The sequence below is a fragment of the Zingiber officinale genome, chromosome 4B, assembly GCF_018446385.1.
Source record: "Zingiber officinale cultivar Zhangliang chromosome 4B, Zo_v1.1, whole genome shotgun sequence".
In the NCBI taxonomy this organism is placed as follows: Eukaryota; Viridiplantae; Streptophyta; class Magnoliopsida; order Zingiberales; family Zingiberaceae; genus Zingiber; species Zingiber officinale.
In genome coordinates this window covers 107,857,932-107,880,051 of record NC_055993.1, presented here as the reverse complement: position 1 = coordinate 107,880,051, position 22,120 = coordinate 107,857,932, and the positions used below count along the sequence as shown (strand labels likewise).

At 40.0% G+C, this 22,120-nt stretch overlaps 1 protein-coding gene and 1 pseudogene across 1 annotated transcript; one reads left to right on the top strand and one right to left on the bottom strand.

Moving 5' to 3' along the window:
* The window catches only part of LOC121975969, a 42,452-nt pseudogene extending 26,813 nt beyond the window's left edge, over positions 1–15,639 (top strand).
* Positions 15,640–15,916: 277 nt separating this feature from the next.
* LOC121975968 (probable serine/threonine-protein kinase PBL25) lies at positions 15,917–19,002 on the bottom strand. The gene is made up of 6 exons (XM_042527918.1): positions 18,790–19,002; positions 18,485–18,694; positions 17,798–18,033; positions 17,521–17,710; positions 16,488–16,879; positions 15,917–16,388 (listed from the first exon to the last, which is right to left on the bottom strand). The coding sequence occupies exons 2-6, from the start codon at positions 18,621–18,623 to the stop codon at positions 16,053–16,055; spliced, it is 1,293 nt and encodes a 430-aa protein (XP_042383852.1). The 5' UTR covers positions 18,624–18,694; positions 18,790–19,002; the 3' UTR covers positions 15,917–16,052.
* Between the last annotated feature and the right edge of the window lie 3,118 nt (positions 19,003–22,120).

Here is a 22,120-nt window from a genome sequence, read left to right as displayed (position 1 = left end):
CTTTGAAGCCCTCGAAGGTAAAAAAAGTCCGACATCCATCCGACGTCCTCCTTCCGATCATCCGACCGAGCAACCACGACTCAATCGGCCCCGAGCGGCCAACGCCACATAACGACGATCCTTCATCTGCCCACCGAAGACTACAGCGAGCCGAGCGCCGTGTCTCAAGCCCCCGAGCACCAAATCATCATCCAGGGGCCACTCGCTAAGATCTGGGAGGACGCCCGAGCCTGTGCGGCGATGATGCCTCCGGGCGCGCTTGCGGACAGCCATACCCAGATGTCCACTGGGGTAAGTGTTCCCCTTACCCTCTGTTTGAGAGCAGGTGAGGGAAGGGGAGGGAAGGGTAAATAAAGGGTAGAAAATTTTTTAACCTTGTTTGGGAGGGGGTGAGGGAAGGGGAGGAAAGGTAAGGAAGGGTAAACGTTAACCTTCCTTACCTATGAAATAGAAGATTTGCTTACACCCCAATTTGGGGTGTAAGGAAGGGTAAGAGGGATTAAGAAAACTTTTATTCCAATTTTATCCTTATTCATTATATTAATTACCAAGTGTTATTTTAGGTTTCTTATATTCCTTTTGTTTCAGCGTTGGTTCATCTTCCTCATTCCATTGTCGCTACTACACAACTTCTCGCACTCCACGGCATCGGTGCCGATCGACGCCGGACCTTGCAGCATATCTCTCCAAAGACAGGTAACCCCAATCTTTTCTTTTTCTTTGTCTTCTTCTTCTTCTTCTATTCTCTACTGTGTCTTCTTCTTCTTTTTCTTCTTCTTCTTCGTCGTCGTCTTCTTCTTCTTCTTCTTTTTCTTCTATTCTCTACTGTGTGTCTTCTTCTTCTTCTTTTTCTTCTATTCTCTACTGTGTCGTCTTCTTCTTCTTCTTTTTCTTCATCGTCATCGTGGTCTTCTTCTTTTTCTTCTATTCTCTACTGTGTAGCACTGTTTTTTTTTCTGCTACCCTAACTTTATGCTCAATGATATTAAGGGTCAGTAGCACTGTTTAGACTGTGAGATGAGCGAAATAGCTAGTCCGAGTGCTGTATTAAGGATAAGCACTATATTTCTTAGCGCTATAACATTAAGGATAGTATAACATCAACAATCGTAAACAGTGAGTTCTATTACAGGGACTGTTTAAATATAGTGCACTGTTTCAACACTATATTAGTACTATATGGTTCGTTGTGAGCACTGTTTTTTTTCTATTTCTTCTATATTTACTGATGGTAACCTAACTGTTAGTGCACCCCTACATTTGTTCGTTGTGCGCTGTTTAATCCTTAATTGTAAAATAGAAGGGCAAATATCTGCTATATAGTTCAGTAGTATCCCTTAACGATTGGTTTCTTAGAACGTTGTATGTTTTGCAAATAGGGGTAGCTGAGATGATATTAGTCATAAGCACTATATTCCCCGTTAAGAAGGTCACAGTATTTCTTCTTTTTTTCCGCTTCTTTAATGGCATTTCCCCGTTTTTACTGATGGTAATGCTAGATGATATAAATACCACTGTTTTTTTTTTTTTCTGTTTCTTATATTTTTACTTATGGTAATGCTAGATGATATAAGTAGCACTGTTTTTTTTCTATTTCTGCTATATTTACTGATGGTAATGCTAGATGATATAAGTTCACATTGTTATCATGTCATATAGTCATGTAATTTGCTTATAAATTATACATACAAAAACTTCAACATGACAACGTTGCTTATATTGATGTGTTTTTGAGGTAAGACTAAAGTTGTCATGGTTTAAAGCATTACCTATTTATAATTTATTTATTTATTTTTTTTCCATTTATTTGATTATAGATGGGTGATGAAAATGGTAAACAGAATGATTTCATTAAGTTACATCGTATGCATCAACTCGCATCGGCACAGGTTGTTTGTTTAGTTGCAGCTTGGTATGCACAAAATAGGCACAAACAAAATAGTCAAATTCCTCGTGTTGTACAGTTAGAAGGAGAACGTGTACGAAATGAACTAATGACAAAAGTGCTAACTAATGATCAATGTCGTAATATAATTAGAATGAGTCCTTCTGCATTTATGGAATTGTGTAATCTTTTAGTCAAAGAAGGTGGTTTACGACCTACAACAAGAATCACTGTGGAAGAACAAGTAGCAAAATCACTCTATTTGCTAGGTCACAATGTTACAAATCGTGCACTTGGTTTCTTTTTCTATCGATCGGGAGAAACAATGAGTCGTCATTTCCATAATGTTTTAAGAGCTATAATGGAATTAGAGGTTAAATTTCTCAATCAACCGGATGGGTCACAAGTTCCTTCAGAAATCTTCAATAGCAATCGATTCTACCCATTTTTTAATGTAAAAATATTTTTCTTATCTTTTGACTAGTATAACTGCTTATCTATATATTCAAAATTATTAATAATTTAGATATGGTATATCAGGATTGTGTTGGAGCAATAGATGGAACACATATTCGTGTTAAAGTTTCTCCCATTGATGCCCCAAAGTTTCGTGGTCGAAAGGATTTTCCAACTCAAAATGTTTTAACAGCATGCACATTTGATTTGAAATTCACTTATGTCTTAGCCGGGTGGGAAGGGACATCATCGGACTCGAGAATAATAAAAAATGCATTAACTAGACAAGAATGTCTAAAAATTCCAGAAGGTAAATTAAATGACATATTGTGATTAGACTTTCCTTTTACAATTTATTAACACATAATTTTTTTGTTAGGAAAATACTATCTTGTTGATGCTGGATTCATGTTAAAAAGCAGTCTTATTACACCATATCGAGGATAACGTTATCATTTGAAAGAATATAGCCGTAATCTACCACGAAATGCTCGGGAGTTATTTAATCTTCGACATTCTTCTTTGCGCAATGCAATTGAAAGAGCTTTTGGAGTCGTTAAGAAAAGATTTGCTATTATAAGAAGTTCAACGGATCCACATTATGGAATTGAAACACAGAAACAAATTATTCTCTGTTGTTGTATTTTACACAATTACTTGATTAATGCTGATCCAGATGAGGGTTTGCTTGCCGAGGTTGATGCTGAACTTAATAATAATAGTGAACATCAAGAGGAAAATCATAGTAATAGAGATGACAGTGACGATGTAAGAAGGGGAGAATTTCTTAGAGATTCCATAGTTGCGACTATGTGGTTAAATTATAATATGTGATATTTATGTTTATTTGTTTATCTAGTGATTTTGGACAAATGCTCTTGTAATTGGATGACTATGAATGTTGACATTTTAATTTATTATGTGACTTGAATTTTATATCATATGACTATTTGTGTGATTGTGTGTTTGATTATTACTATATTTTTGTTTTTAAGGATGCGAAAAAAGGACTTGCAAAATGCTAGTGTAAGCAAGGTGAATAATCAATGTATCTGGACTAAAGTAATGGATGATGCTCTTATTGATGCATATTTGAATCAGCATAATATAGGCAATAGGGTTGGTGGAACCTTTACTACACATGCATTTGAAAATATTGTGAATGAATTGAAAGCAAAATTTTTCGACAAACTTATCGATAAGGAAAGGATTCAAAATCACATGAAACATATTAAAAGATGTTGGTTTTCATGTTATGATATATTCAAGAATGGTATGAGTGGTTTTGGATGGGATCCATTACAGAATTCTTCATTGCTGAACCTGAAGTTTGGCAACAACTAATTGAGGTGTGTTTCATAATATACATTTGAAAACTATATTTGATTTTTTTTCCGTGATATTATCTATAAATGAATGTTTAATATAATTATATTATAATTTGTAGATAAAACCAGCAGCTGCTGAATGTAAGACCAAGCCTATTCGAAATTATGAGAAGTTAGTTCAATTATATGGAAAAGATAGGGCTACAGGACAATATGCTGAAACTGCATCAGAAATGCGAAAAAGAAAAGCTAGCATAGAAGTAGAGAATAATGTTGGTGGACATAATTTTGAAACCATTGATGAAGTTGAATTTATGATTTCTCAACAGGAAATCCATTTGGACAATGAAGATGCAGTTAATATGGATGCCCAAATTCCAACTCAACCATCTAAATCTCAAGCTGACTCTTTTGTTGGATCATCATCAAAGAAGAAGAGTGCAAAAAAAAGGAAAAGTTGATGATGAGAATATAAGCAATGCAATTGACCATGTAGCTCAAGCTATTATGAGTTCAACACATGAAATGGTTAAGTCAAATGAACTTCCTATTCCTATTCCTATTCTTATTCCTGAGCATGAAGTGTGGAGTTTGTTGAATCAATTAGGTGTCGAGCAACATATCACTTCTACATGCTATTTATTTCTTGTTCAATGTCCAAAGATGTTGAGAGCTTTACTTGGATGTCCTTTTGAACATCGCAAAGACTTATTACTTCAAATGTTGGATGGAGAAAATCTACGACATGATTAAGTTTTTTGCTTGTTATGTGAGATGATTATATTTGGATGATATGTATTATGCATTTGGATGTTATGTACTTGGAAGATTTTGGATGTTTGTTGGATGATTATTATGTCATGTAAGACTTGATATTTGATTTTGGATGATTTATCTATACTTTGTGCCTTTTGTGTGTTTTTAGATGATTTATTTGTTGTTAGTCAATTACAACAGATTTAAATTCCCCTTTTTGCATCTTGTTTGGATATATATAATGATTAGGTAAACCATGAATGGTAAAATTACTGATTTTGAATCATCAGTAGGAGGTTGCTTCTCCATTTCATGAGCAACAGCAGCTACACTCTGCTGCTTAGGCTCATCAACCAAGTTGGTAAAATTATCATCTTCAATTATTTCATCTGGGAAATTGGTTGCATCTTCAGCAAGGCTACCACACTCCTTCCTGTCTAAATCTGCTGTAAAGTTGGAAGCATTCTCCTGTTGATTCTTTGAGTCTTCACTCTGAAAACAATTGAAAAGTGCAAACTATTTAGTAAGAAATCATTGTCAAACCAAGTTTGAGATTGACACCTAGTTGAGACTATTTTAGACAAGCTTCCGTGAAGGAACTTTTGCCAGAATAATTTTGTGGATAACAATCAACACAGCAACTAGTCATATGCACAAATTAATTATTAGAAAAAACCGCTACATGCAGGCACTTCCACATGAATAATACTGAAGCAACAAGAAGTGTAGACAAGCAATTCCTCCCTTGATCCAACAAAGTGAGTTATTATCTGCACACTACAAGACACTCAGTCCTAACTATTTTCGGTGCTACATTACTTTTCTAGCCAATTATCAATATATCTAAGGGCATTTCAGCACTGACACCAATTCACTTTGAACTCTTTTAATAACATAAAGTTTTTTTGGTCTCTCCAACCTTCACACTTTTAACCCCAATGGATTTGTAACAGCTATACTGGAAGAAAGTCAAAGTAATGTTTTTTCCCATAAACAGTCCCTAGTAGTGTTTGGTTTCAGAATATCAACATTTCAAGACATCTAGCAGATTTTTCACTTTATAAAATGTGCAGGAGAAAAAAATGAACTCATAACTTAATACTTCTATCATTGTAAGATATAATACTGCAAAGCTTGACAGATACTTGAATGTGAGGCTTAATTGAAATACAACGACTACTAATACATCAAATAGGCTTCTTCCTAAAGTTTGAAGATTCCAATTTGTCGTTACACGTTCAACATCAGTGAATTGCTTAAGCATCTACAAGTGTCAAACTTGAAACTAATAACTTAATTCAGAAAACTATCACACGGACTAATATAAATCAACAATTTGAAAAAGGGATGTTAGATAGATTCTGAAGTCGACAGTGATCTTTGTGCAGTCAGGCCTAGAAGCAGGGAGTTATTATGCAAACTCAAGCATAAACTAAAAACAGCATGCTGTTTCTCGCTCGAATCAGCTTGCAACAGATGAAACAGAGCAATAGACTGTAGGACAAGCAGTTAACTCATGATTGTGGAATAAAAAATGATAGAGGGTAATTTAGTAATATTATATACTTAACCTTCATTATCCTTCCTTTCCTCCCAAACATGAAAACATATGTTACATTAATGAACCTTCCCTCCCTCCCAAACAAGGAGAATATAAATACTTTACTTCCCTTCCCTTTCCCTCCCTTCCCTTTCCTTCCCCTTCCGTTAATGAACCTTCACTCACCCCATCCAAACATAGGGTTAGTGTACTTTCCTACTTTATTGCCGATCGACGCTTACCTTTCCTCACTTGATTGCAGTATTGGGTAGAGAGCCTGGCTATGTGCCAGAGACTTGCCTTTTTGGAGGAGGTTAAGAAGCTGAAGGCGTCGAGCAGCCAATCCTCCGCCGCTCAGGAAAAATAGATGCCGAGGTGGCCAAGTTGTGGGTCGCTTTGGAGAAGAGCGACAAACTGCTTGAGGCCGAACGAGCCAAGAGCGTCGGGCGGACCACGATGCTGGAGCGGCTCAATAAACAGGTCACTACCTTTGACAATAAGATCGAGTCAGCGAACGTGCGGAAGAACCGGGCCATCGCAGACCTCGAGGAGAAGAATAAGGAGGCCCGGGCTCTTGCCCAGAAACTCAAGGAGGCCGAAGACTTTTTGGTGGCCGAGAGGAACAACCGCTCGGCCGAAGAAACGGTCCTTCGCGACCAACTTGCCTCCAAGGATGCTGCGCTAGCCGCTGCCAAGGATGAGCTGGAGGGCTCCCGAGCGGTTTTGAAGTTTTACCAAGACGCCGAGTCGAGTAGGTTTGAGACAAGGAAGCAAGCCTACATCCGTTCGGACACTTTCAACGATAAAATCGCCGACCGAGCACTCCGGCTGTTTAATCTGGCGATCAATGGGACGATCGACCAACTCTGAAAAGGAGGCCATTTACCAGCTGCTCTGACCGGCAACATCATCGGTCGAGACAAGCTCACTACGTCTCTACCGGACGACGTCTTAGATTACGAGTGAGCTTAGCTTGATCGATGTTGTACTCCTCCCTTTTTTATAATCTTCCAAGTATCAATGCACTACCGCCCGTTCGGCATTACTTTCTTATATGTTTGTCCTGTTAAAATACGCTCGCTCGGCGGTATTCTCACTACCCCTAAGCGATATCTTTCCGGTCGGTCACGGAAAGCTATAGCAGAACAGCCGAGCCGGTCGATCAACATATCTCGGGTTGCTAAAGTCCCGGGTTTAACGTCGCCGCTCGACGATTTGTTGTAGACTCGCGTTAACATCGCCGCTCGACGATTCGATGTGGACCCGCATTTAACGTCGCCACTTGACGATTCGATGTAGACCCGCATTTAACGTCGCCGCTCAACGATTCGATGTGGACTCGGGTTTAAGGTCGCCGCTCAACTGTTAGTGAAGACCCGAGTTTAAGGTCGCCGCTCGACCGTCGGTGGAGACTCGGGTTTAAGGTCGCCGCTCTATCGTCGGTGGAGACAAGGGTTTAACGTTGTCGTTCGAATATTTGACGAAGACTCGGGTTTAAGGTCGTCGCTCGACCGTTGATGAAGACACACGTTTAAAGTCGTCGCTCGACTATCGATGGAGACACGAGTTTAAGGTCGCTGCTCGACCGTCAATGGAGACAAGGGTTTAAGGTCGCCGCTCGACCGTTGATGAAGACACGCGTTTAACTTCGCCGCTCGACGATTTGACGAAGACTTGGGTTTAAGGTCATCGCTTGATCGTTGGTGAGGACCCGAGTTTAAGGTCGTCGCTCAACCGTTGATGAAGACACACGTTTATCGTTGCCGCTTGATGATTTGACGAAGACTCGGGTTTAAGGTCGCCGCTCGACCATTGATGGAGACACACGTTTAATGTCACCGCTCGACCGTCAATGGAGACACGCGTTTAAGGTAGCCGCTCGAACGTCGATGGAGATAAGGGTTTTAGGTCGTCGCTCGACTGTTGTTGAAGAATACTCGAAGACTCGAGTTTATGGTCACGGCTTGACTGCTGATGGAGACACGCGTCTGAGGTCGCTGCTCGACCGCTGATGGAGACAAGGGTTTAAGGTCGCCGCTCGACAGTCGGTGGACACAAGGGTTTAACGTCGTCACTCGACGGTTTGGTGTAGACTCGGGTTTAAGGTCGTCGCTCGACCGTCGGTGGAGAGAAGGGTTTAACGTCGTCGCTCGACGGTTTGGTGTAGACTCGGGTTTAAGGTCGCCGCTCGATCGTCGGTGGAGACAAGGGTTTAACGTTGCCGCTCGACGGTTTGGTGTAGACTCGGGTTTAAGGTTGCCGCTCGACCGTCGGTGGAGACAAGGATTTAATGTCGCTGCTCGATGATTTGGTGTAGACTCGGGTTTAAGGTCGCCGCTCGACCGTCGGTGGAGACAAGGGTTTAACGTTGCCGCTCGACGGTTGATGGAGACACGCGTTTAAGGTCGCCACTCGACCGTCGATGGAGACAAGGGTTTAAGGTCGTCGTTTGGCCGCTGATGGAAACAAGGGTTTAAGGTCGCCGGTCGACCATTGATGGAGATGTACTTCAAGAGGCTTTTGCTTTTTTATTCGAATTTTGCCCTGTGTTCGGGAGACATACAAAAAATACAAAAGTACAGTATTCACTTGCGCACCTCTCATCCAACCATGTATGGTTGAAGATAATTCGCGCTCAACAACCGCTCTGCCTTGTTCCTGGTTCCCGATCGGCCATAATTAATATGGTGGCCTCCGTTCAGCTTGGATGATTCTAGACAGGTTCTTCGTGGATCATTCCCCGAATCTTTTTGATGACGGCGTTCACCTCGAAGCGCAGATTCTTCCGATCGCTTCTTGCTTCGATCTTGACCATCTCGACGTAGCATTGCCGAGCAGCCAGCTAATCGCCCCCGACATCATCCACACGGTCGTCCACTGGGAACTTGATCTTTTGGCAGTAGGTAGACACCACTGCCAGGAATTCGTTGAGGGTCGGTCGACCCAGGATGACATTGTAGGCCGACTGTGCATCCACCATGATGAAGTTTGTGGTCCTGGTTCTCCTCAATGGCTCTTCTCCAAGCGAGACGACCATACAGGTCTGTCTGAGCGGCAGTACTTCGTTCCCCGTGAAGTCGTACAGCGGGGTCGTCATGGACAGCAGCTCACTTCGATCAATTTACAACTGATCGAATGTCTTCTTGAAAATAATATTTACCGAACTCCCTGTATCAACAAAAGTCCGGTGAACAGTGTAATTGGCGATTACCGCTCGGATGATCAGCGCGTCATCGTGAGGAATCTCCACTCCCTCTAAGTCACTAGGGCCAAAGTTGATCTGGGGCCCCTCGACCTTCTCCTTGCTGCATCCCACAGTGTGGATCTCCAACCGCCGAGCGTATAACTTCCTGGCTCGGTGGGAATCGCCGTCGGTCGGCCCTCCGACGATCATTCCTATCTCTCCTCGGGATGCGTTGCTTCTATTTTTTTCTTCTCGAGCTGATGATCTATTTCGCTCGGCCAAGTCTCGGGAGGGATTAATGGCATCCCTTTGTCGATGTTGATGGTGCCGCTCGGGCACCCTTCTTTCATCTTCTTGTCGCCCAGTCGATCGATGTCTTCGTCGCCGATCGAGGGTTGGAGACGGGCGGCGGCATCCTCTTGGGGCTGGTCGGTTGACGACTGGTGTCCATACCTTGCCTCTTGCCGTTTTCGGCCGACTGGAGGTCACATGCTACACGACATGTGTCCTAACCTCCTAGTATGGCCGCGCTCCTTCAACCCTTGGTCCCTTGGGCGGCTGATGGTTGCCTGTCGGTTGGTGCCGAGTGTTCGGTTGGCGCCTCCTTTCTTCTGGCCACCTGGGCTTCTTCCACATTGAGCCTTCTTGAGCATGTGGCCGAAGTTCCTGGGCGGCTTCCTGATGAGCGATTGGAAGAAATCTCCCTCGACGAGCCCTTGGGTGAAGGCGTTCATCATTGTCTCGGATGAGACCGAGGGGATGCCCATGGCCACTTGATTGAAGCGTTGAATGTACGCTTGGAGCACTTCCTTGGGCCCTTGCTTCAGGGCAAAGAGGCTGATGCTCTAGCGTCCGCTGCTGGTGAAATGGTGCTGGAAAGCGGTTCGGAAGTCTTTGAAGCTCCGTATTAAGCCGTTCGGCAGTCTTCTGAACCAGCGCCGCGCCGATCCGGAGAAAGTCATGAAGAAGACACGACACTTCACTCCGTCCGTATATTGGTGCAGTGTGACCTCGTTGTTGAACCGATCCAGATGATCATTTTGGTCGGTTGATCCTTTGTACCTCCCGATCGCCAACGGGGTGTAGTGTCTGAGCAGAGGGTCTTGTAAGATCTCCTATGAGAACTGCCGGTTAATCCGTTCGGGAGACGCGTTGCTTCAGGGCGCCTTGCCTTTTCGTTCATCCCTAACGGGAGCATCATATGAAGATGATCCCCTCTCTTGGTTCGCTTGGGCTATCTCTGAGGGGATTTGGAATAGGGCGCGATTGAAGGGGATTGGCGAGGGCGGCGCTTCCCCTGACGTGTCGGTCAACCTTCTATTCTGTCTGTATACAGAGAGCCGCTCCGCTCGGTCTTAATACCCCTCTCGTCCTGTTGCCTATGTCGCAGGCTGCGGCGCTAGCCGATCGGCTACCGCTTGCTGTTGTTGTTGCTCGACTATTTTTGCCGCTCGGGCTTGCACGAGCATGTCGAGCTCTTCTTGGGTGAGTGTCACGGTGGTTAGTCGTCCAGTGTCCTCCATCTTCTCGGCTCGGATGCATGCTACATTCTCATAGACGACGTCAAATATGATCCTGTACGAAAGTCGATGCGATGGATCCTAGGGATGTGGCGCTCCCGCTGACCTCTTGTGGATTTCGCTCCGATCTACAACACAATTGACCAGGGAAGGAGCCCCGGCAATGAGCCTCTGACGCTCAAGTCAGTCTCCAATGAAGAAGAAGAAGCAGTAAGCGGAGCAATAAGAAGACTGTAGCGTAATAGTAAAATATCGCATACCTCCGTCGATGCTTGGACCCCCTTTATATAGAGCTCCTGTAGCGCGCGTGCACGCTTCCTAAGGCTAACACGCGTTCTCAAGTTTTTCCTAAAATGACTCGTCAGTAAAGTGTCCCTTACATAGTACCTTAATAGGCCGAGTATATCTCTGAAGTGACAATGGAAGCTTCCGCCGTGTGATCCTCTATTTGACCATGCCGCCTGTCAGTGATACTAGCTCCCAAAAGGATGTCAAAAGATAGCTGTCTATTGCTTGGTCGAGCGGAATATCTGCTCGACAGGAATCCCGCCGTCCGCGTGTTATCTGTTGCTCGGCCGGAATTCCACTGTCCGCATGTTCTGTTACTGGCTGGGTGGGATAGCTGCTCGGCCGGAAGTCCACTGTCTGCGTGCTTTGTTGCTGAGCCGAGCGGGATAGCCGCTCGGCCGGAAGTTCACTGTTCTCGTGCTCGGCTGATGTCGAGTCTATTGCTAGGCCGAGCGGAAGAGCCGCTCGGCCAGGTTTCTGCATACTGCTCCCTTTGTCGTCCTCTTATTTGAGCGTCAGGTGCTCGGCTCATGGCCGAGTCAAAGGTGATATCAGATCGGGCCTTTTCTCTTCTCGATCAAGACATGCTCGTCCGATCGGCAAATGACTTCTGAGCGTTGACCGCCTTGACTTTGACTTCCACCGTGGCAGTAGGGTAGGGACCCTCATCATCACCGCATCAACGCTGAATGTTAAGCTATGACTCAAGCACATGAGCATAGTTGCAGAGATAGGGATGTTAAGATGAATGTGTGGACGGATAAACAAAATAAAAAATGAGAGCATTAGAAAGAAAGTTTGCATCTATTGAGAAAAAATTTCAAGAGATATATTTAAGATGGTACGAACATGTACTTAGGCGACCAATAAATATTTCAGTTAGGTGATGTGAAACTATGACAAATATGCACATCAAACGAGGAAGAGGAAGACCAAAAAAGACTTGGTTAGCAACAATAAAATAAGATAAAATTTATTTAAATATAGATGATGATATAGTAGGGGATAGAGCCCAATAACATAAAAAGATCCATATAGTCAACCTCACCTAGTGGAATAAAGTTTGGTTGTTGTTGTTGTACATGGCTACATGAGGAATATATATTTATGCATCATCCCCTAACTAGAAAAAGGTTGTTTCATAGCACAAGAATACGGAGGACTTGTTCTTGGTTACTTGTATCATTGTATTGCAATTGAAGAAATTAGTCGTGCTTCTGGGTCTGTTGGCCTCCTATGGTGTACACTCCAACCCTTGCATAAACCAACTGGTACAATGGAATTCTGCATCCATTGCTTGTAATATACGTTTATGTTAAAATAGTAAATGTGACTAATCCCATGTTAGTTATTTTTGTAGGTGAGGCATGGGACAGCTAAGCAGAAGCAGAAGTATTTGCCAAAGGTTCTTATGTTTTTCCTCTTGTTATAGATTCTTTTCCATGTTAGTTTTCTTATCAATCTTGTTATATTTTACACATTTTTTCATTAATCTGTGATAAAATTCGTTTCTAGTCTTTTCATGCTAATTCAATTATTTTGGATGGTGACATTATGATTCTCTTTTCCTTATTGGAAATGTTGGTCATACAATATTCAAATTTTGTGTCATGCTATGATAATAAATTAAACATGCATTCCTAACTTGTAATTTTGTGAATAGACCTTTCTCTTCTCTTTGTGCTGATTATTCTGCTTTAACCAACGTGAAGCTAATTAGTGGGGAGCATGTTGGGGTGGTGGCAATGAGTGAGCCAAATGGTAGTTAGTCAATCTGATCATTTATCTCTTATTCTTTGGCCAGGATAAAAAATTTCTGCTTTTATGATTCATGACAAGTTTCTTGAAAATTTCAGCTGGTTCCGATGTTGTTAGTATGAAGTGCAAAGCTGATCGAGTAGAACATGTTTATGAATGGCAACCAAATGTTGTGTACCAATGGCCCTGTTGCTCAGACATTGGTAATTTTCTGTGTTATTTTTAATTGAATAGATATATCAGTATGCATAATATTTATGATTTTCTTTATCATTGAGCCTATCTGTATATTAATATGATAACTTTTCCATCATAATAATATGATAATTATTCGTCTCCAGAGTGTTTATTTCCTTAACTTTCCGATATAGAACCTTATCATCATTACCACAACAAAGAGTTCAATGCTCGTATGAATTTTGTGCAATGTTATCACATGTAATAGTTTATAAAATTCATGATTGCGCCAGTGTATTTGATGTTTTATTTTATTGAAATTTCTGCAGGTTGTTTATGCAAAAACAGATACTAGTGCTGGATCCAACGGAATTACTGCTTTTATAATTGAAAAGGGGATGTCTGGGTATCTACAGTAGTCTCTTTTTTATATTATTTGAATGCTGATCTATCTTTGCATAAATTGCGATTTCGTCCTCGCAAACTTAAGAATAATACTATAGTATCTTTAGTTTAAGGTGGAGTTAAGAAAGAAGATTATATCAATGCCTTTCCCGATCATCACAAGTTTTGCCTTTTGAAAAATCCCACTTTTAAAAGATGGCATCAACTTTAATCCAGGGGTCAACTCCTTAAAGTCAATCAAATGCTGTGCTATCAGCTTCTCAATCATTGCACTAGTGTCTTGTCTTCAGCTTCATCATTATGAAATGCCTTAGTTTTATTTTTTCTGTTTGTGAGATCTTTTTCTAGTTTATGTTTGAAGCATAGAAACAATCTTTTTTTAAGCAAAAGAGTTTTTGGAGTAATATGTGTTGTTGGTTTAGCCTGCTTTGAGTAATATGCCCTTTCAACTGATTTAAAAAAATCTTCTCTACCATTCCGTCTATGTAGTTAAGCACACATTGTAGAGATCTGAACCATTTTCTATCTGCAATTACTATGGAAACCCTTCTGGTTATTATATGATAAGTTTTAATGCTTTATTTCAGGTTTAGTACTGCTCAAAAGTTGGATAAACTCTGTATGCGAGGAAGTGATAAGTATGTTTAACCTCCAAAGTTTATCTGACATTAACAAGGTCAACGATTGTCTGACTGCATTAATTAACTTTTTGTATGATCTATTAATTGATAACATATTTGGAATTTAGGCACTTGAAAAGAGTTGGAGAAGTTTCAAGATTGCACTAATTTTCATGGAGTATGCAATAAAGAAACTTGAGGGAATGCCTATACAATAGTGTTTGCTTAGTGAAACCAAGGATTCTGTGTTACTCTTCCATACCTTTTTTTTACGCATGCAAATGCTCTCCATTTTGAGTAGCAAGTATGTGCTTCTGATTAAAGTGCTTTAAGCATCTACTTATAGACTTGGACACTAATGCAGGGGTTTATGTCATGATGCCGGGGCTTGATTTCGAAAGGCTTGTATTAGCTGCTGGCCCTCTTGGACTTATGCAAGCATGCCTTGATGCTGTTATTCCTTATGTTCAGCACAGAGGGCAGTTTGGCCGTGCAATCAGAGAGTTTCAGTTTATACAGCTTGGCAATCTTATTTAATATGCTGTGAAAAAGACGTGTGCTCTGAAGATTTTTTTGGGACTTAACAAATATATCGTCATGAAACTATAGGCGAAGTTGGCTGACATGTATACGTCCTTACAGTCTCCTCTAGGTAATTTTTTAACTTGCTTGATAACCACATTACATATTTAAGTTTTCTAGCAGATGGATGTTAGAGAGAATTGTCATCATCTCTGTAGGGCATTTGTGTATTCTGTTGCTCGAGATTGTGACAACGGAAACATTGACTGAAAGGTAATTCTCCAATTATTGTTTATAGTCTTTGTTGCTACTAAAATTGCGAAATACCAATTGTATAGGACTGTGCTGGAGTTATACTTCTGGCTGCCGAAAAAGCTACACAAGTTGCCCTTCAGTTACTGGATGTATAAGTCTTGGATTTCCATTTTTTTTTTCTTCTGTGAATTACACGTTTAAGTTTTCTGTGCAACTACACAAGTTGCATCTTCTGTCTCTTCTATTTGATTCCATTTTCATAACCATCAAATTTTACAAACTTTGTAGTGCATTCATTAGTCTGAGAAATTTGCGCTTTTGATTGTGACATTCAGGCCATCCCAATGTCTTGGTGGCAACGGGTATGTAGATGAGTACCCAATTGGTCGTCGCCTGAGATATGCAAAACTCTTTGAGATCGGTGCTGGAACTAGTGAAATCAGGAGAATGATCATCGGTCGCGAACTCTTCAAACAAGAGTAGCTGCATATTCAGCTTCTTGGTAGGTTCAACTGCAGCACACTTCCAAGAAATTCCTGCTCAGTGCATTCTATTGGAAACAATATCAGAATAGGCAATACTGAGGAAGCTGAGGAAGTTGGATTAGTTTTATTAAATGACACAGCAGTCATTTTATCAGGTTGGCAATCTTGACAATAATATTTACTTCAAGAAACATGACTGAGTTGATCGTTGGAGATAAACTTTACTTATAGATGAATTTGAGAAATGATTTAATCATCCATGTCACACAAAAAAAAGTGAGTGGATGTCCTAATGATCCTCTTCATTTTTTGTTTCTGCAACAGATAACCAGAGATATTAAATGGACTACCGCACTGTAGTGTTGCGTCCTAATGATCCTCCAACGAGGCAGGACGCTCCTTCATGATTCCAATAAAAAAAAAATTTCCTTTCGATTATTGCCCATATTAAATCTCACAAGGTGTTCAAGCTTTGATATCATGAAAAAACAGAGTATTATAAAATTTTTGGATTCCTTTTGCACCTGAGCAAAAAGGTTTGTACATGATCTATCTTACAGTGAAGTTACAAGAATAGCACCAAGAATTTGAACAGATCAATTGTTGTTGATTTGACAAATGACAAAACATCAAACCCTATCTAGCTATTCTGCTTGGTCTTCTTTTGCTACTGCTGTTGCCAAGCCTTGTTGAAGTCTTCTGTGTTAACAGTTACATCACCACACAACTAAAATTTGATTTTACCTAGTGACATGAAGCTGTTAGATAGTGAGTCCACCAAAAGAAGCAACGAAGAAGAAAAAGATGGATTTCTGAGGAAGCATTTGCATTCGAGGTACCATCATTTAGAGAAGCAATGTCGTGGAACCGCGCTTAAACTTCAGCCTTAAATGCAGATCCCCATTCCATGGCCTCTGCAACTGCTCGTTCACGGCTTAAATCTCTTTTGTGATAAAGCTCCCTTTCATCTGGTCGCATAGGATTTGACTGATTAGGCTGGCAGGGCGCATCGACAGCTGCTGTTGCAGCCGAAAGATGGCCCAAGGCCACGACAACATCGCACATGAATGGGCGAGCAGCAGCCTCCTCTTGCACGCACATTGCAGCCACTGCAATGGCTTGGTTCAGGTCTCTCTCAGGGTAGTCCTCTCCGAGCAGTGGGTCAGCGAGCTTGCAGTAGTTCCTTTGATCCTTAAACATTGGTTGCGCCTGTACAAACCGAAACCATGTCAAACAGCGTCTAAATCATCAAGGTGCATTGGTTCCTCTACCGACTTTTTGGTCATGGAGTTTATATATGAACCATACCCAAGCTACCAAATTCTGTTCGTTCATTGGCTTAGTGGTGTCGAGGGCTCTTCTCCCGGTAACTAGTTCCAGCAATACTACTCCGAAACTGTAAACATCCGACTTCAAAGTGAGTTCGCCGGTGCTAGCATACTCCGGTGCACAATACCCGTATGTGCCCATTATCCTCGAGGGACCATGTAATTGATCTCCGACAGGGCCAAGCTTCGCGAGTCCAAAGTCAGATAGCTTTGCGTTGCAATTTTCGTCGAGTAAAATGTTGGAAGACTTTAAATCACGGAAGATGATCGGAGGGTTGGCTTTCTCATGTAAGTATTCCAAACCTTTGGCAGCACCAACAGCGATCTTTATTCTACTATACCAGGTCAATGGCTCCTCATCAGGACCAATCTCTGCAAATATAGTTCAGCTTGTTACATTTGAAGCTCAATGCCAAATGCGAGGACAAGGAAACAAAATGAAGATGGTTGGAAGAATTAAAGGACATGATCCATACAAGAATGATTTGGATCATTCAAAATTCGATAATTAACTAAAAGACGTACTTAAAGTTATGAAATTCTCAACAGACACATCTAACTTTCAGATTTTCCAAAGGTGCACTTGTTTCACATTTTACCCTACTCGTTAATCATTATGGTGCTACATTTAAAGAACAACATCACTATGGTCCTGTGATACTGTATTTAAAAAATCAACACTATTGTGGTGCTGCATAAATTCTAAAATCAACACCACTATTGCATTGATTTTTAAAAATCAACACCGCAATGGTGTCGATTTTTGAAATGCAACAACATCATAGTGATGTTGTTCTTTTGAAATTCAACATCATAGTGGTGTTTCTCTTTGAATGTAACACTACAATGGCTGGCAGGAGTGGTAAAATTAGAAACAAATGTGTCATTTGAGAAATCTAAAAGTTAGGTGCGCCTTTTTTGGAAGCTTTACAACTTTAGTTGCTCAAAATTTGGCAACTAAGAGTAAAAGCTGTATCAATAAAGCATCAAATGGCTGTGGCGGATAGAATTACCAAACAGATGATCTTCCACCGAGCCGAGAGGCATGAACTCATAGACCAAGAGCCTCTGAGTTCCATCTGCACAATATCCAATTAGGCTGACCAGGTTTTGATGGTGGAGGAGGCTGAGCATCAAAACCTCAACAAAAAACTCTTCGTGGCCTTGAACTCCACTTCTGTCCAGTTGCTTGACAGCCACAAGCTGATGTAAATGTAGAGAAAGATGACTTCCACATTACATATACAACTTCACTAAGAGAATTCATGACAAAATTAGAAGAGGAATTACCTGACCGCCATCCCCAAGGGTACCCTTGTAAACTCTTCCAAACCCGCCTTCGCCGAGTAGGTTATCGGGGCGAAAATTCTTAGTTGCTGATGCTAGCTCACGAAATGTGTATGTTTGGGCAGCAATTTCTCCATTGGCAGCTGCTTTAGGTGTTGAAGCAGTGTTTCCATTGGTGACTTCTTCATGTGTTGTTATTTCAGGTGTGGCAGCTGGTGCAGCACTCTGCGTTGGAACTTCTGCAAATGTATGTGATATTCAAATTTAATTCCAAACTCGAATGTATAAATGATTATGGCACGAACTCGGCTTGAAATGAAATTTGAGCTCGAGTTCGACTCGAGTTGTTAGAACCTTGATTCGAGACTAATTCAATTATATCTTGAAATCAAAATGACTTCAATTCGAGTTTGATTCAAATTATTCAAATTTTGAGCATATTTATATTGAAATTGTGAAAAAATAATGGAGTTCAGTTCAACTTCATTCAAATTTGATTCGAAAAAATTATCGAATATATTCGAATCTGACTGGAACTCTAAAAACTGAGCTCAATTCATTGGCAGCAATAATCTACAGCTCGAGAGAACATATACAAGCCCTAACTTTTACAGATCCATACAAAACTCCAATCATCTTAAGATCCCTAATTGTAACAGTAAGGAAGGTGTTCATACTAGCAACGCTGACCTGGAGTTTTGTGGGACTCGCTGCCTCTGTCAGGAGGCGGCGATGGTGGTTCTGCATCAGGCGGCCGTACCATTCTTGGTTCATTAAATTTTCCTGATCCCCTTCTCTCCGGCGATGAGAAACAAGAGAAGCACCCCATCTCTACTGTGGCGATCAGTGTAAACTTTTCGGATTCAAACCATCGTCGGGATCCAATGAATCAGTGTCTATCTGCAGCAAAGAAAGAACTTTAGGCAGATTCAAGGCGCAAAAACGCTGAAGAAAAGTTCAGCGATTCCAAATGAATTAAACAAAGTGGCAGCGACCTAAAAGACGCCGTTTCTCGCGAGGGACGAACAAAAGAGGAGCGGTTTGGTGGCTGTGGATGGAGGAGCCAAAGGCGGGGCCTCATTTCCTGGTCGGGGAGTGGATTTGAGCTCCGGAAACGGCGGGCGGCTAATCGAGGAGGAGAGAGGTGCATCTGATCTCACGGACGATCTGGCGGCGGCGAAGAGCGCGGCGGAGAAGGTGACGGATCTGGCGGCGGCGATGCGATTGTGCATTGTGGTTTAGAATTATTTTTTTGCCGCTTTTTTTTATATGAAAATTTCCTATTTTCATTCTAAATAATTTTTATAGTAGTCATTTTCTTTTGTAAAAAGTTAATACTCAACTTATGAAAAAAATTTATAATTCACTAAAAATATAATTTAATACTCAACTAGAGTAGTACTTATTCTCCATTTATTTAAAAAATACGTGATCAATGAGAATAATGAGAATTAGTACTTTAGTTTTTTTTTAATATAAAAAGGAAGATGTATAAAATTATATAAGAGTATTAAATTAATAAGTTATATCATGAAATTTTGAAAAAAATTAATAAAAAAAGATTAAAGAAGGAGATCACGATAATCAAAAATTATTTTTGGTTCATACTTGAAAGGGTGACAATAGAAGTTATATATATCTTCTTAAATAATTAAATGAAAAATCTCGAGAACAAAAATAAGATTTACACATAGAGAATTCTAGAAAAAGCTTATGATAGAGTCCCAAGAGAAATTATATAGACAATTCTAGAAAAGAGAGGTGTTAGCGTAAAATATATTGAACTAATTAAGGATATATACGAGAATACAATTGTAGGATCAAAAAGACACTAAAGGGGGATGAATAACATTCGTTGTTTTTTCAATTATAATGAGTTAAAACAAACATAGCGGAAAGGAGAAAGAACAAAGAACAAAGAACAAGCACAAACACAAGTATTTTTACTTAGTTCAGAGCCTTCAATGATTCCTACTCCAAGGTCTACACTTGTTGAATGCTTTCGTTGGACAATCACTATTAGTTCAAAAATAGGATTACAAAATTTGAGTACACGAATTGTAAAATAAATATTACCGACAAGAAAGGAGTAAAAACAGAATTGCTTGATCATCGGTTGTCGGAGCAACATTTCGACGTCGTCGGAGCCTTCTCTGAGCAACACGCAAGAACAAAAGTCGGAGCAAATGTTGTTGTGGAGCTGCTGGCCGATGTCCTTTTTATAGGCCATGTCTGGGCACTCGGACCACCCCCCAGACACCTAGAGTATTGACGTGGCTACACCTCATTGAACGTTTATCTATGAAACTTTTCTCCATCTTTAGGCGCTTGGACCGGTCCAAGCGCCTATACTTGACGTGTGTTGTCCACTTAGCATCTGCCACATCAGTTGGCCACCCACTGGGTTCACCCCTTGCCCGGGCGCCTGGATCAACTTCGGATGCCTGAACCTCCAAGTGCCTGGACCAAGTCCGGGTGTCTGGAACTCCTTTTTCAGCCTTTTGATTTCCTGTATCATAAAGTTAGTATAACAAGCAATAAATGAGAATGAGTAATATATTTGATAGTCTCCGGACTGTTCAGTCATAACTTTGAGTTTCGTTGAAACCCTAAGTTGGACCGACGCCTACTGTTCCCTCAACTGAGAATCATCCTCATTGGATCTCTCCTTCAGTTACTTACCTCCACTTACCAATCGTAGACTTCCTTGATGTTAGGTCTCTTGACCCACCAGGACTTCTTGTAAGATTTCAACCAATCTAAACTTCAGCCAGTTGCTAACCTAGCTAGTTTTCTTCCAACCAGATCTCAACTAATCAGGACTTCATGCCAGCTATCAACTTAGCTGGACTTCAGCTTGGTGTTTCGATCCTCTAGACCCATTAAGTTCATATCATGCACATTTGGTAAAAGGATTAGATCACAACATAATCTAACTTTTATTGGGTTGGAATGATTACAAATAAAGTCCCACATTGAAAACACATGGAAAAAATCATGAACTTATAAGGGAAAGATATCTCCATTGGTATGAGGATTTTTTGTAGAGTCCAAAAATAAAACCATGAGAGCTTATGCTTAAAGTGGACAATACCATATTATTGTGGAAATATCTTAATTCTTTTGGTCCTAACAACTTTAACCTTTGTTATACATCAAAATCTGAGTTTGATTATTAGCGTAGCCTGCACCAATAATTTTTTCCTTTTTGATGTAATGACAACATAAATTAAAATTAGGAAAATAAAGCCCTTTCTGGCTAAGTAAAAGACTATGCATTAAGTACTAAACCCTAAGTAAAAGATTATGCGTTAAGTCCAAGAAATATATGATTTGATTTTATTAACTTTAATCCTTAATCTTACTCTCCACTTTTGTCATATATAAAAAAAGAATTAAAGAGAAGTTTAAGTGTTATATTCAAAAACCAATAATAGAGTTGAGTGTAATATATATTTTTATAAATATATTAAAAATTTGCAAATAAGTATTGAAATTTTGGCATATAAATCTTGTAAATAAATTTTCAAATGAATTTTAATGTTTAACTTTGCAAAAGTAGTTTCAGGAAAAAATATTTTTAATACATTTTTCAAAAATTTTGAAGATATTTCAAAATATTTATAATGGCTTTATGGCTTTCAAAATAAAGTTTTTCAATAAATATAAATTTTCTGCTCTTTTGAAGATAAGATTTTAAAAATATTTTGAAACACAAATTTCAAAGTATTTTTCAGAATAAATAATTTCAAGTAAGGGAATTTAAAAGGTTTGAATTTTAAAAATTCTTTTTTAAGCAAATGGTTTTTAAGTAGGATAATTTTTGAAAAACAGATTTAATAAGAATTTTTAAATAAGAGGATTTTTGAAAAATATTTTTCTAAGGAAATACTTTTTCGATATATTCTCCCCCCTTTAGTTGACGCTACCCCTTAATTTGATATTTGGGTTTATTTAAGGAGTGCTAGTTAAATTTCTTAACATATTTTTAAAACACTTTCTCCCCCTTAATTTGATACTAAGGTTTGAGTTTATTTAAGATGTATTAATTAACCTGCTCAACATATTCTCAAAGTACTTCTTTCCCTTAAACTGACATTTCCTCTTAATATGATACCTCTAGATAACCTTGTTAGCTACAAGGAGCTTGCCTAAGTGTATAAGGGACTTAGTGTTGGGAATACTAAATTTTAGAAAATATATTACGTTGAAAAACTAATAATTTTATTCATCCATTCTAATTGTAATAAAAATAATATTGTTTAAATTAATCATCAGTCAATTATTTCTAAAAAATTACATGGGATAATTAAATTAACATTAAAT

Bases quoted from the DNA above. Each gene is read 5' to 3' on its own strand.
- LOC121975968 (XM_042527918.1), bottom strand. From the start codon at position 18,623: ATGGGGTGCTTCTCTTGTTTCTCATCGCCGGAGAGAAGGGGATCAGGA. The intron at 17,711-17,797 runs GTAATTCCTCTT...CATTTACATCAG, and splicing joins CCCTTGGGGATGGCGGTCAG to CTTGTGGCTGTCAAGCAACT. The intron at 16,880-17,520 runs GTAATTCTATCC...CTATATTTGCAG, and splicing joins GGTGGAAGATCATCTGTTTG to AGATTGGTCCTGATGAGGAG.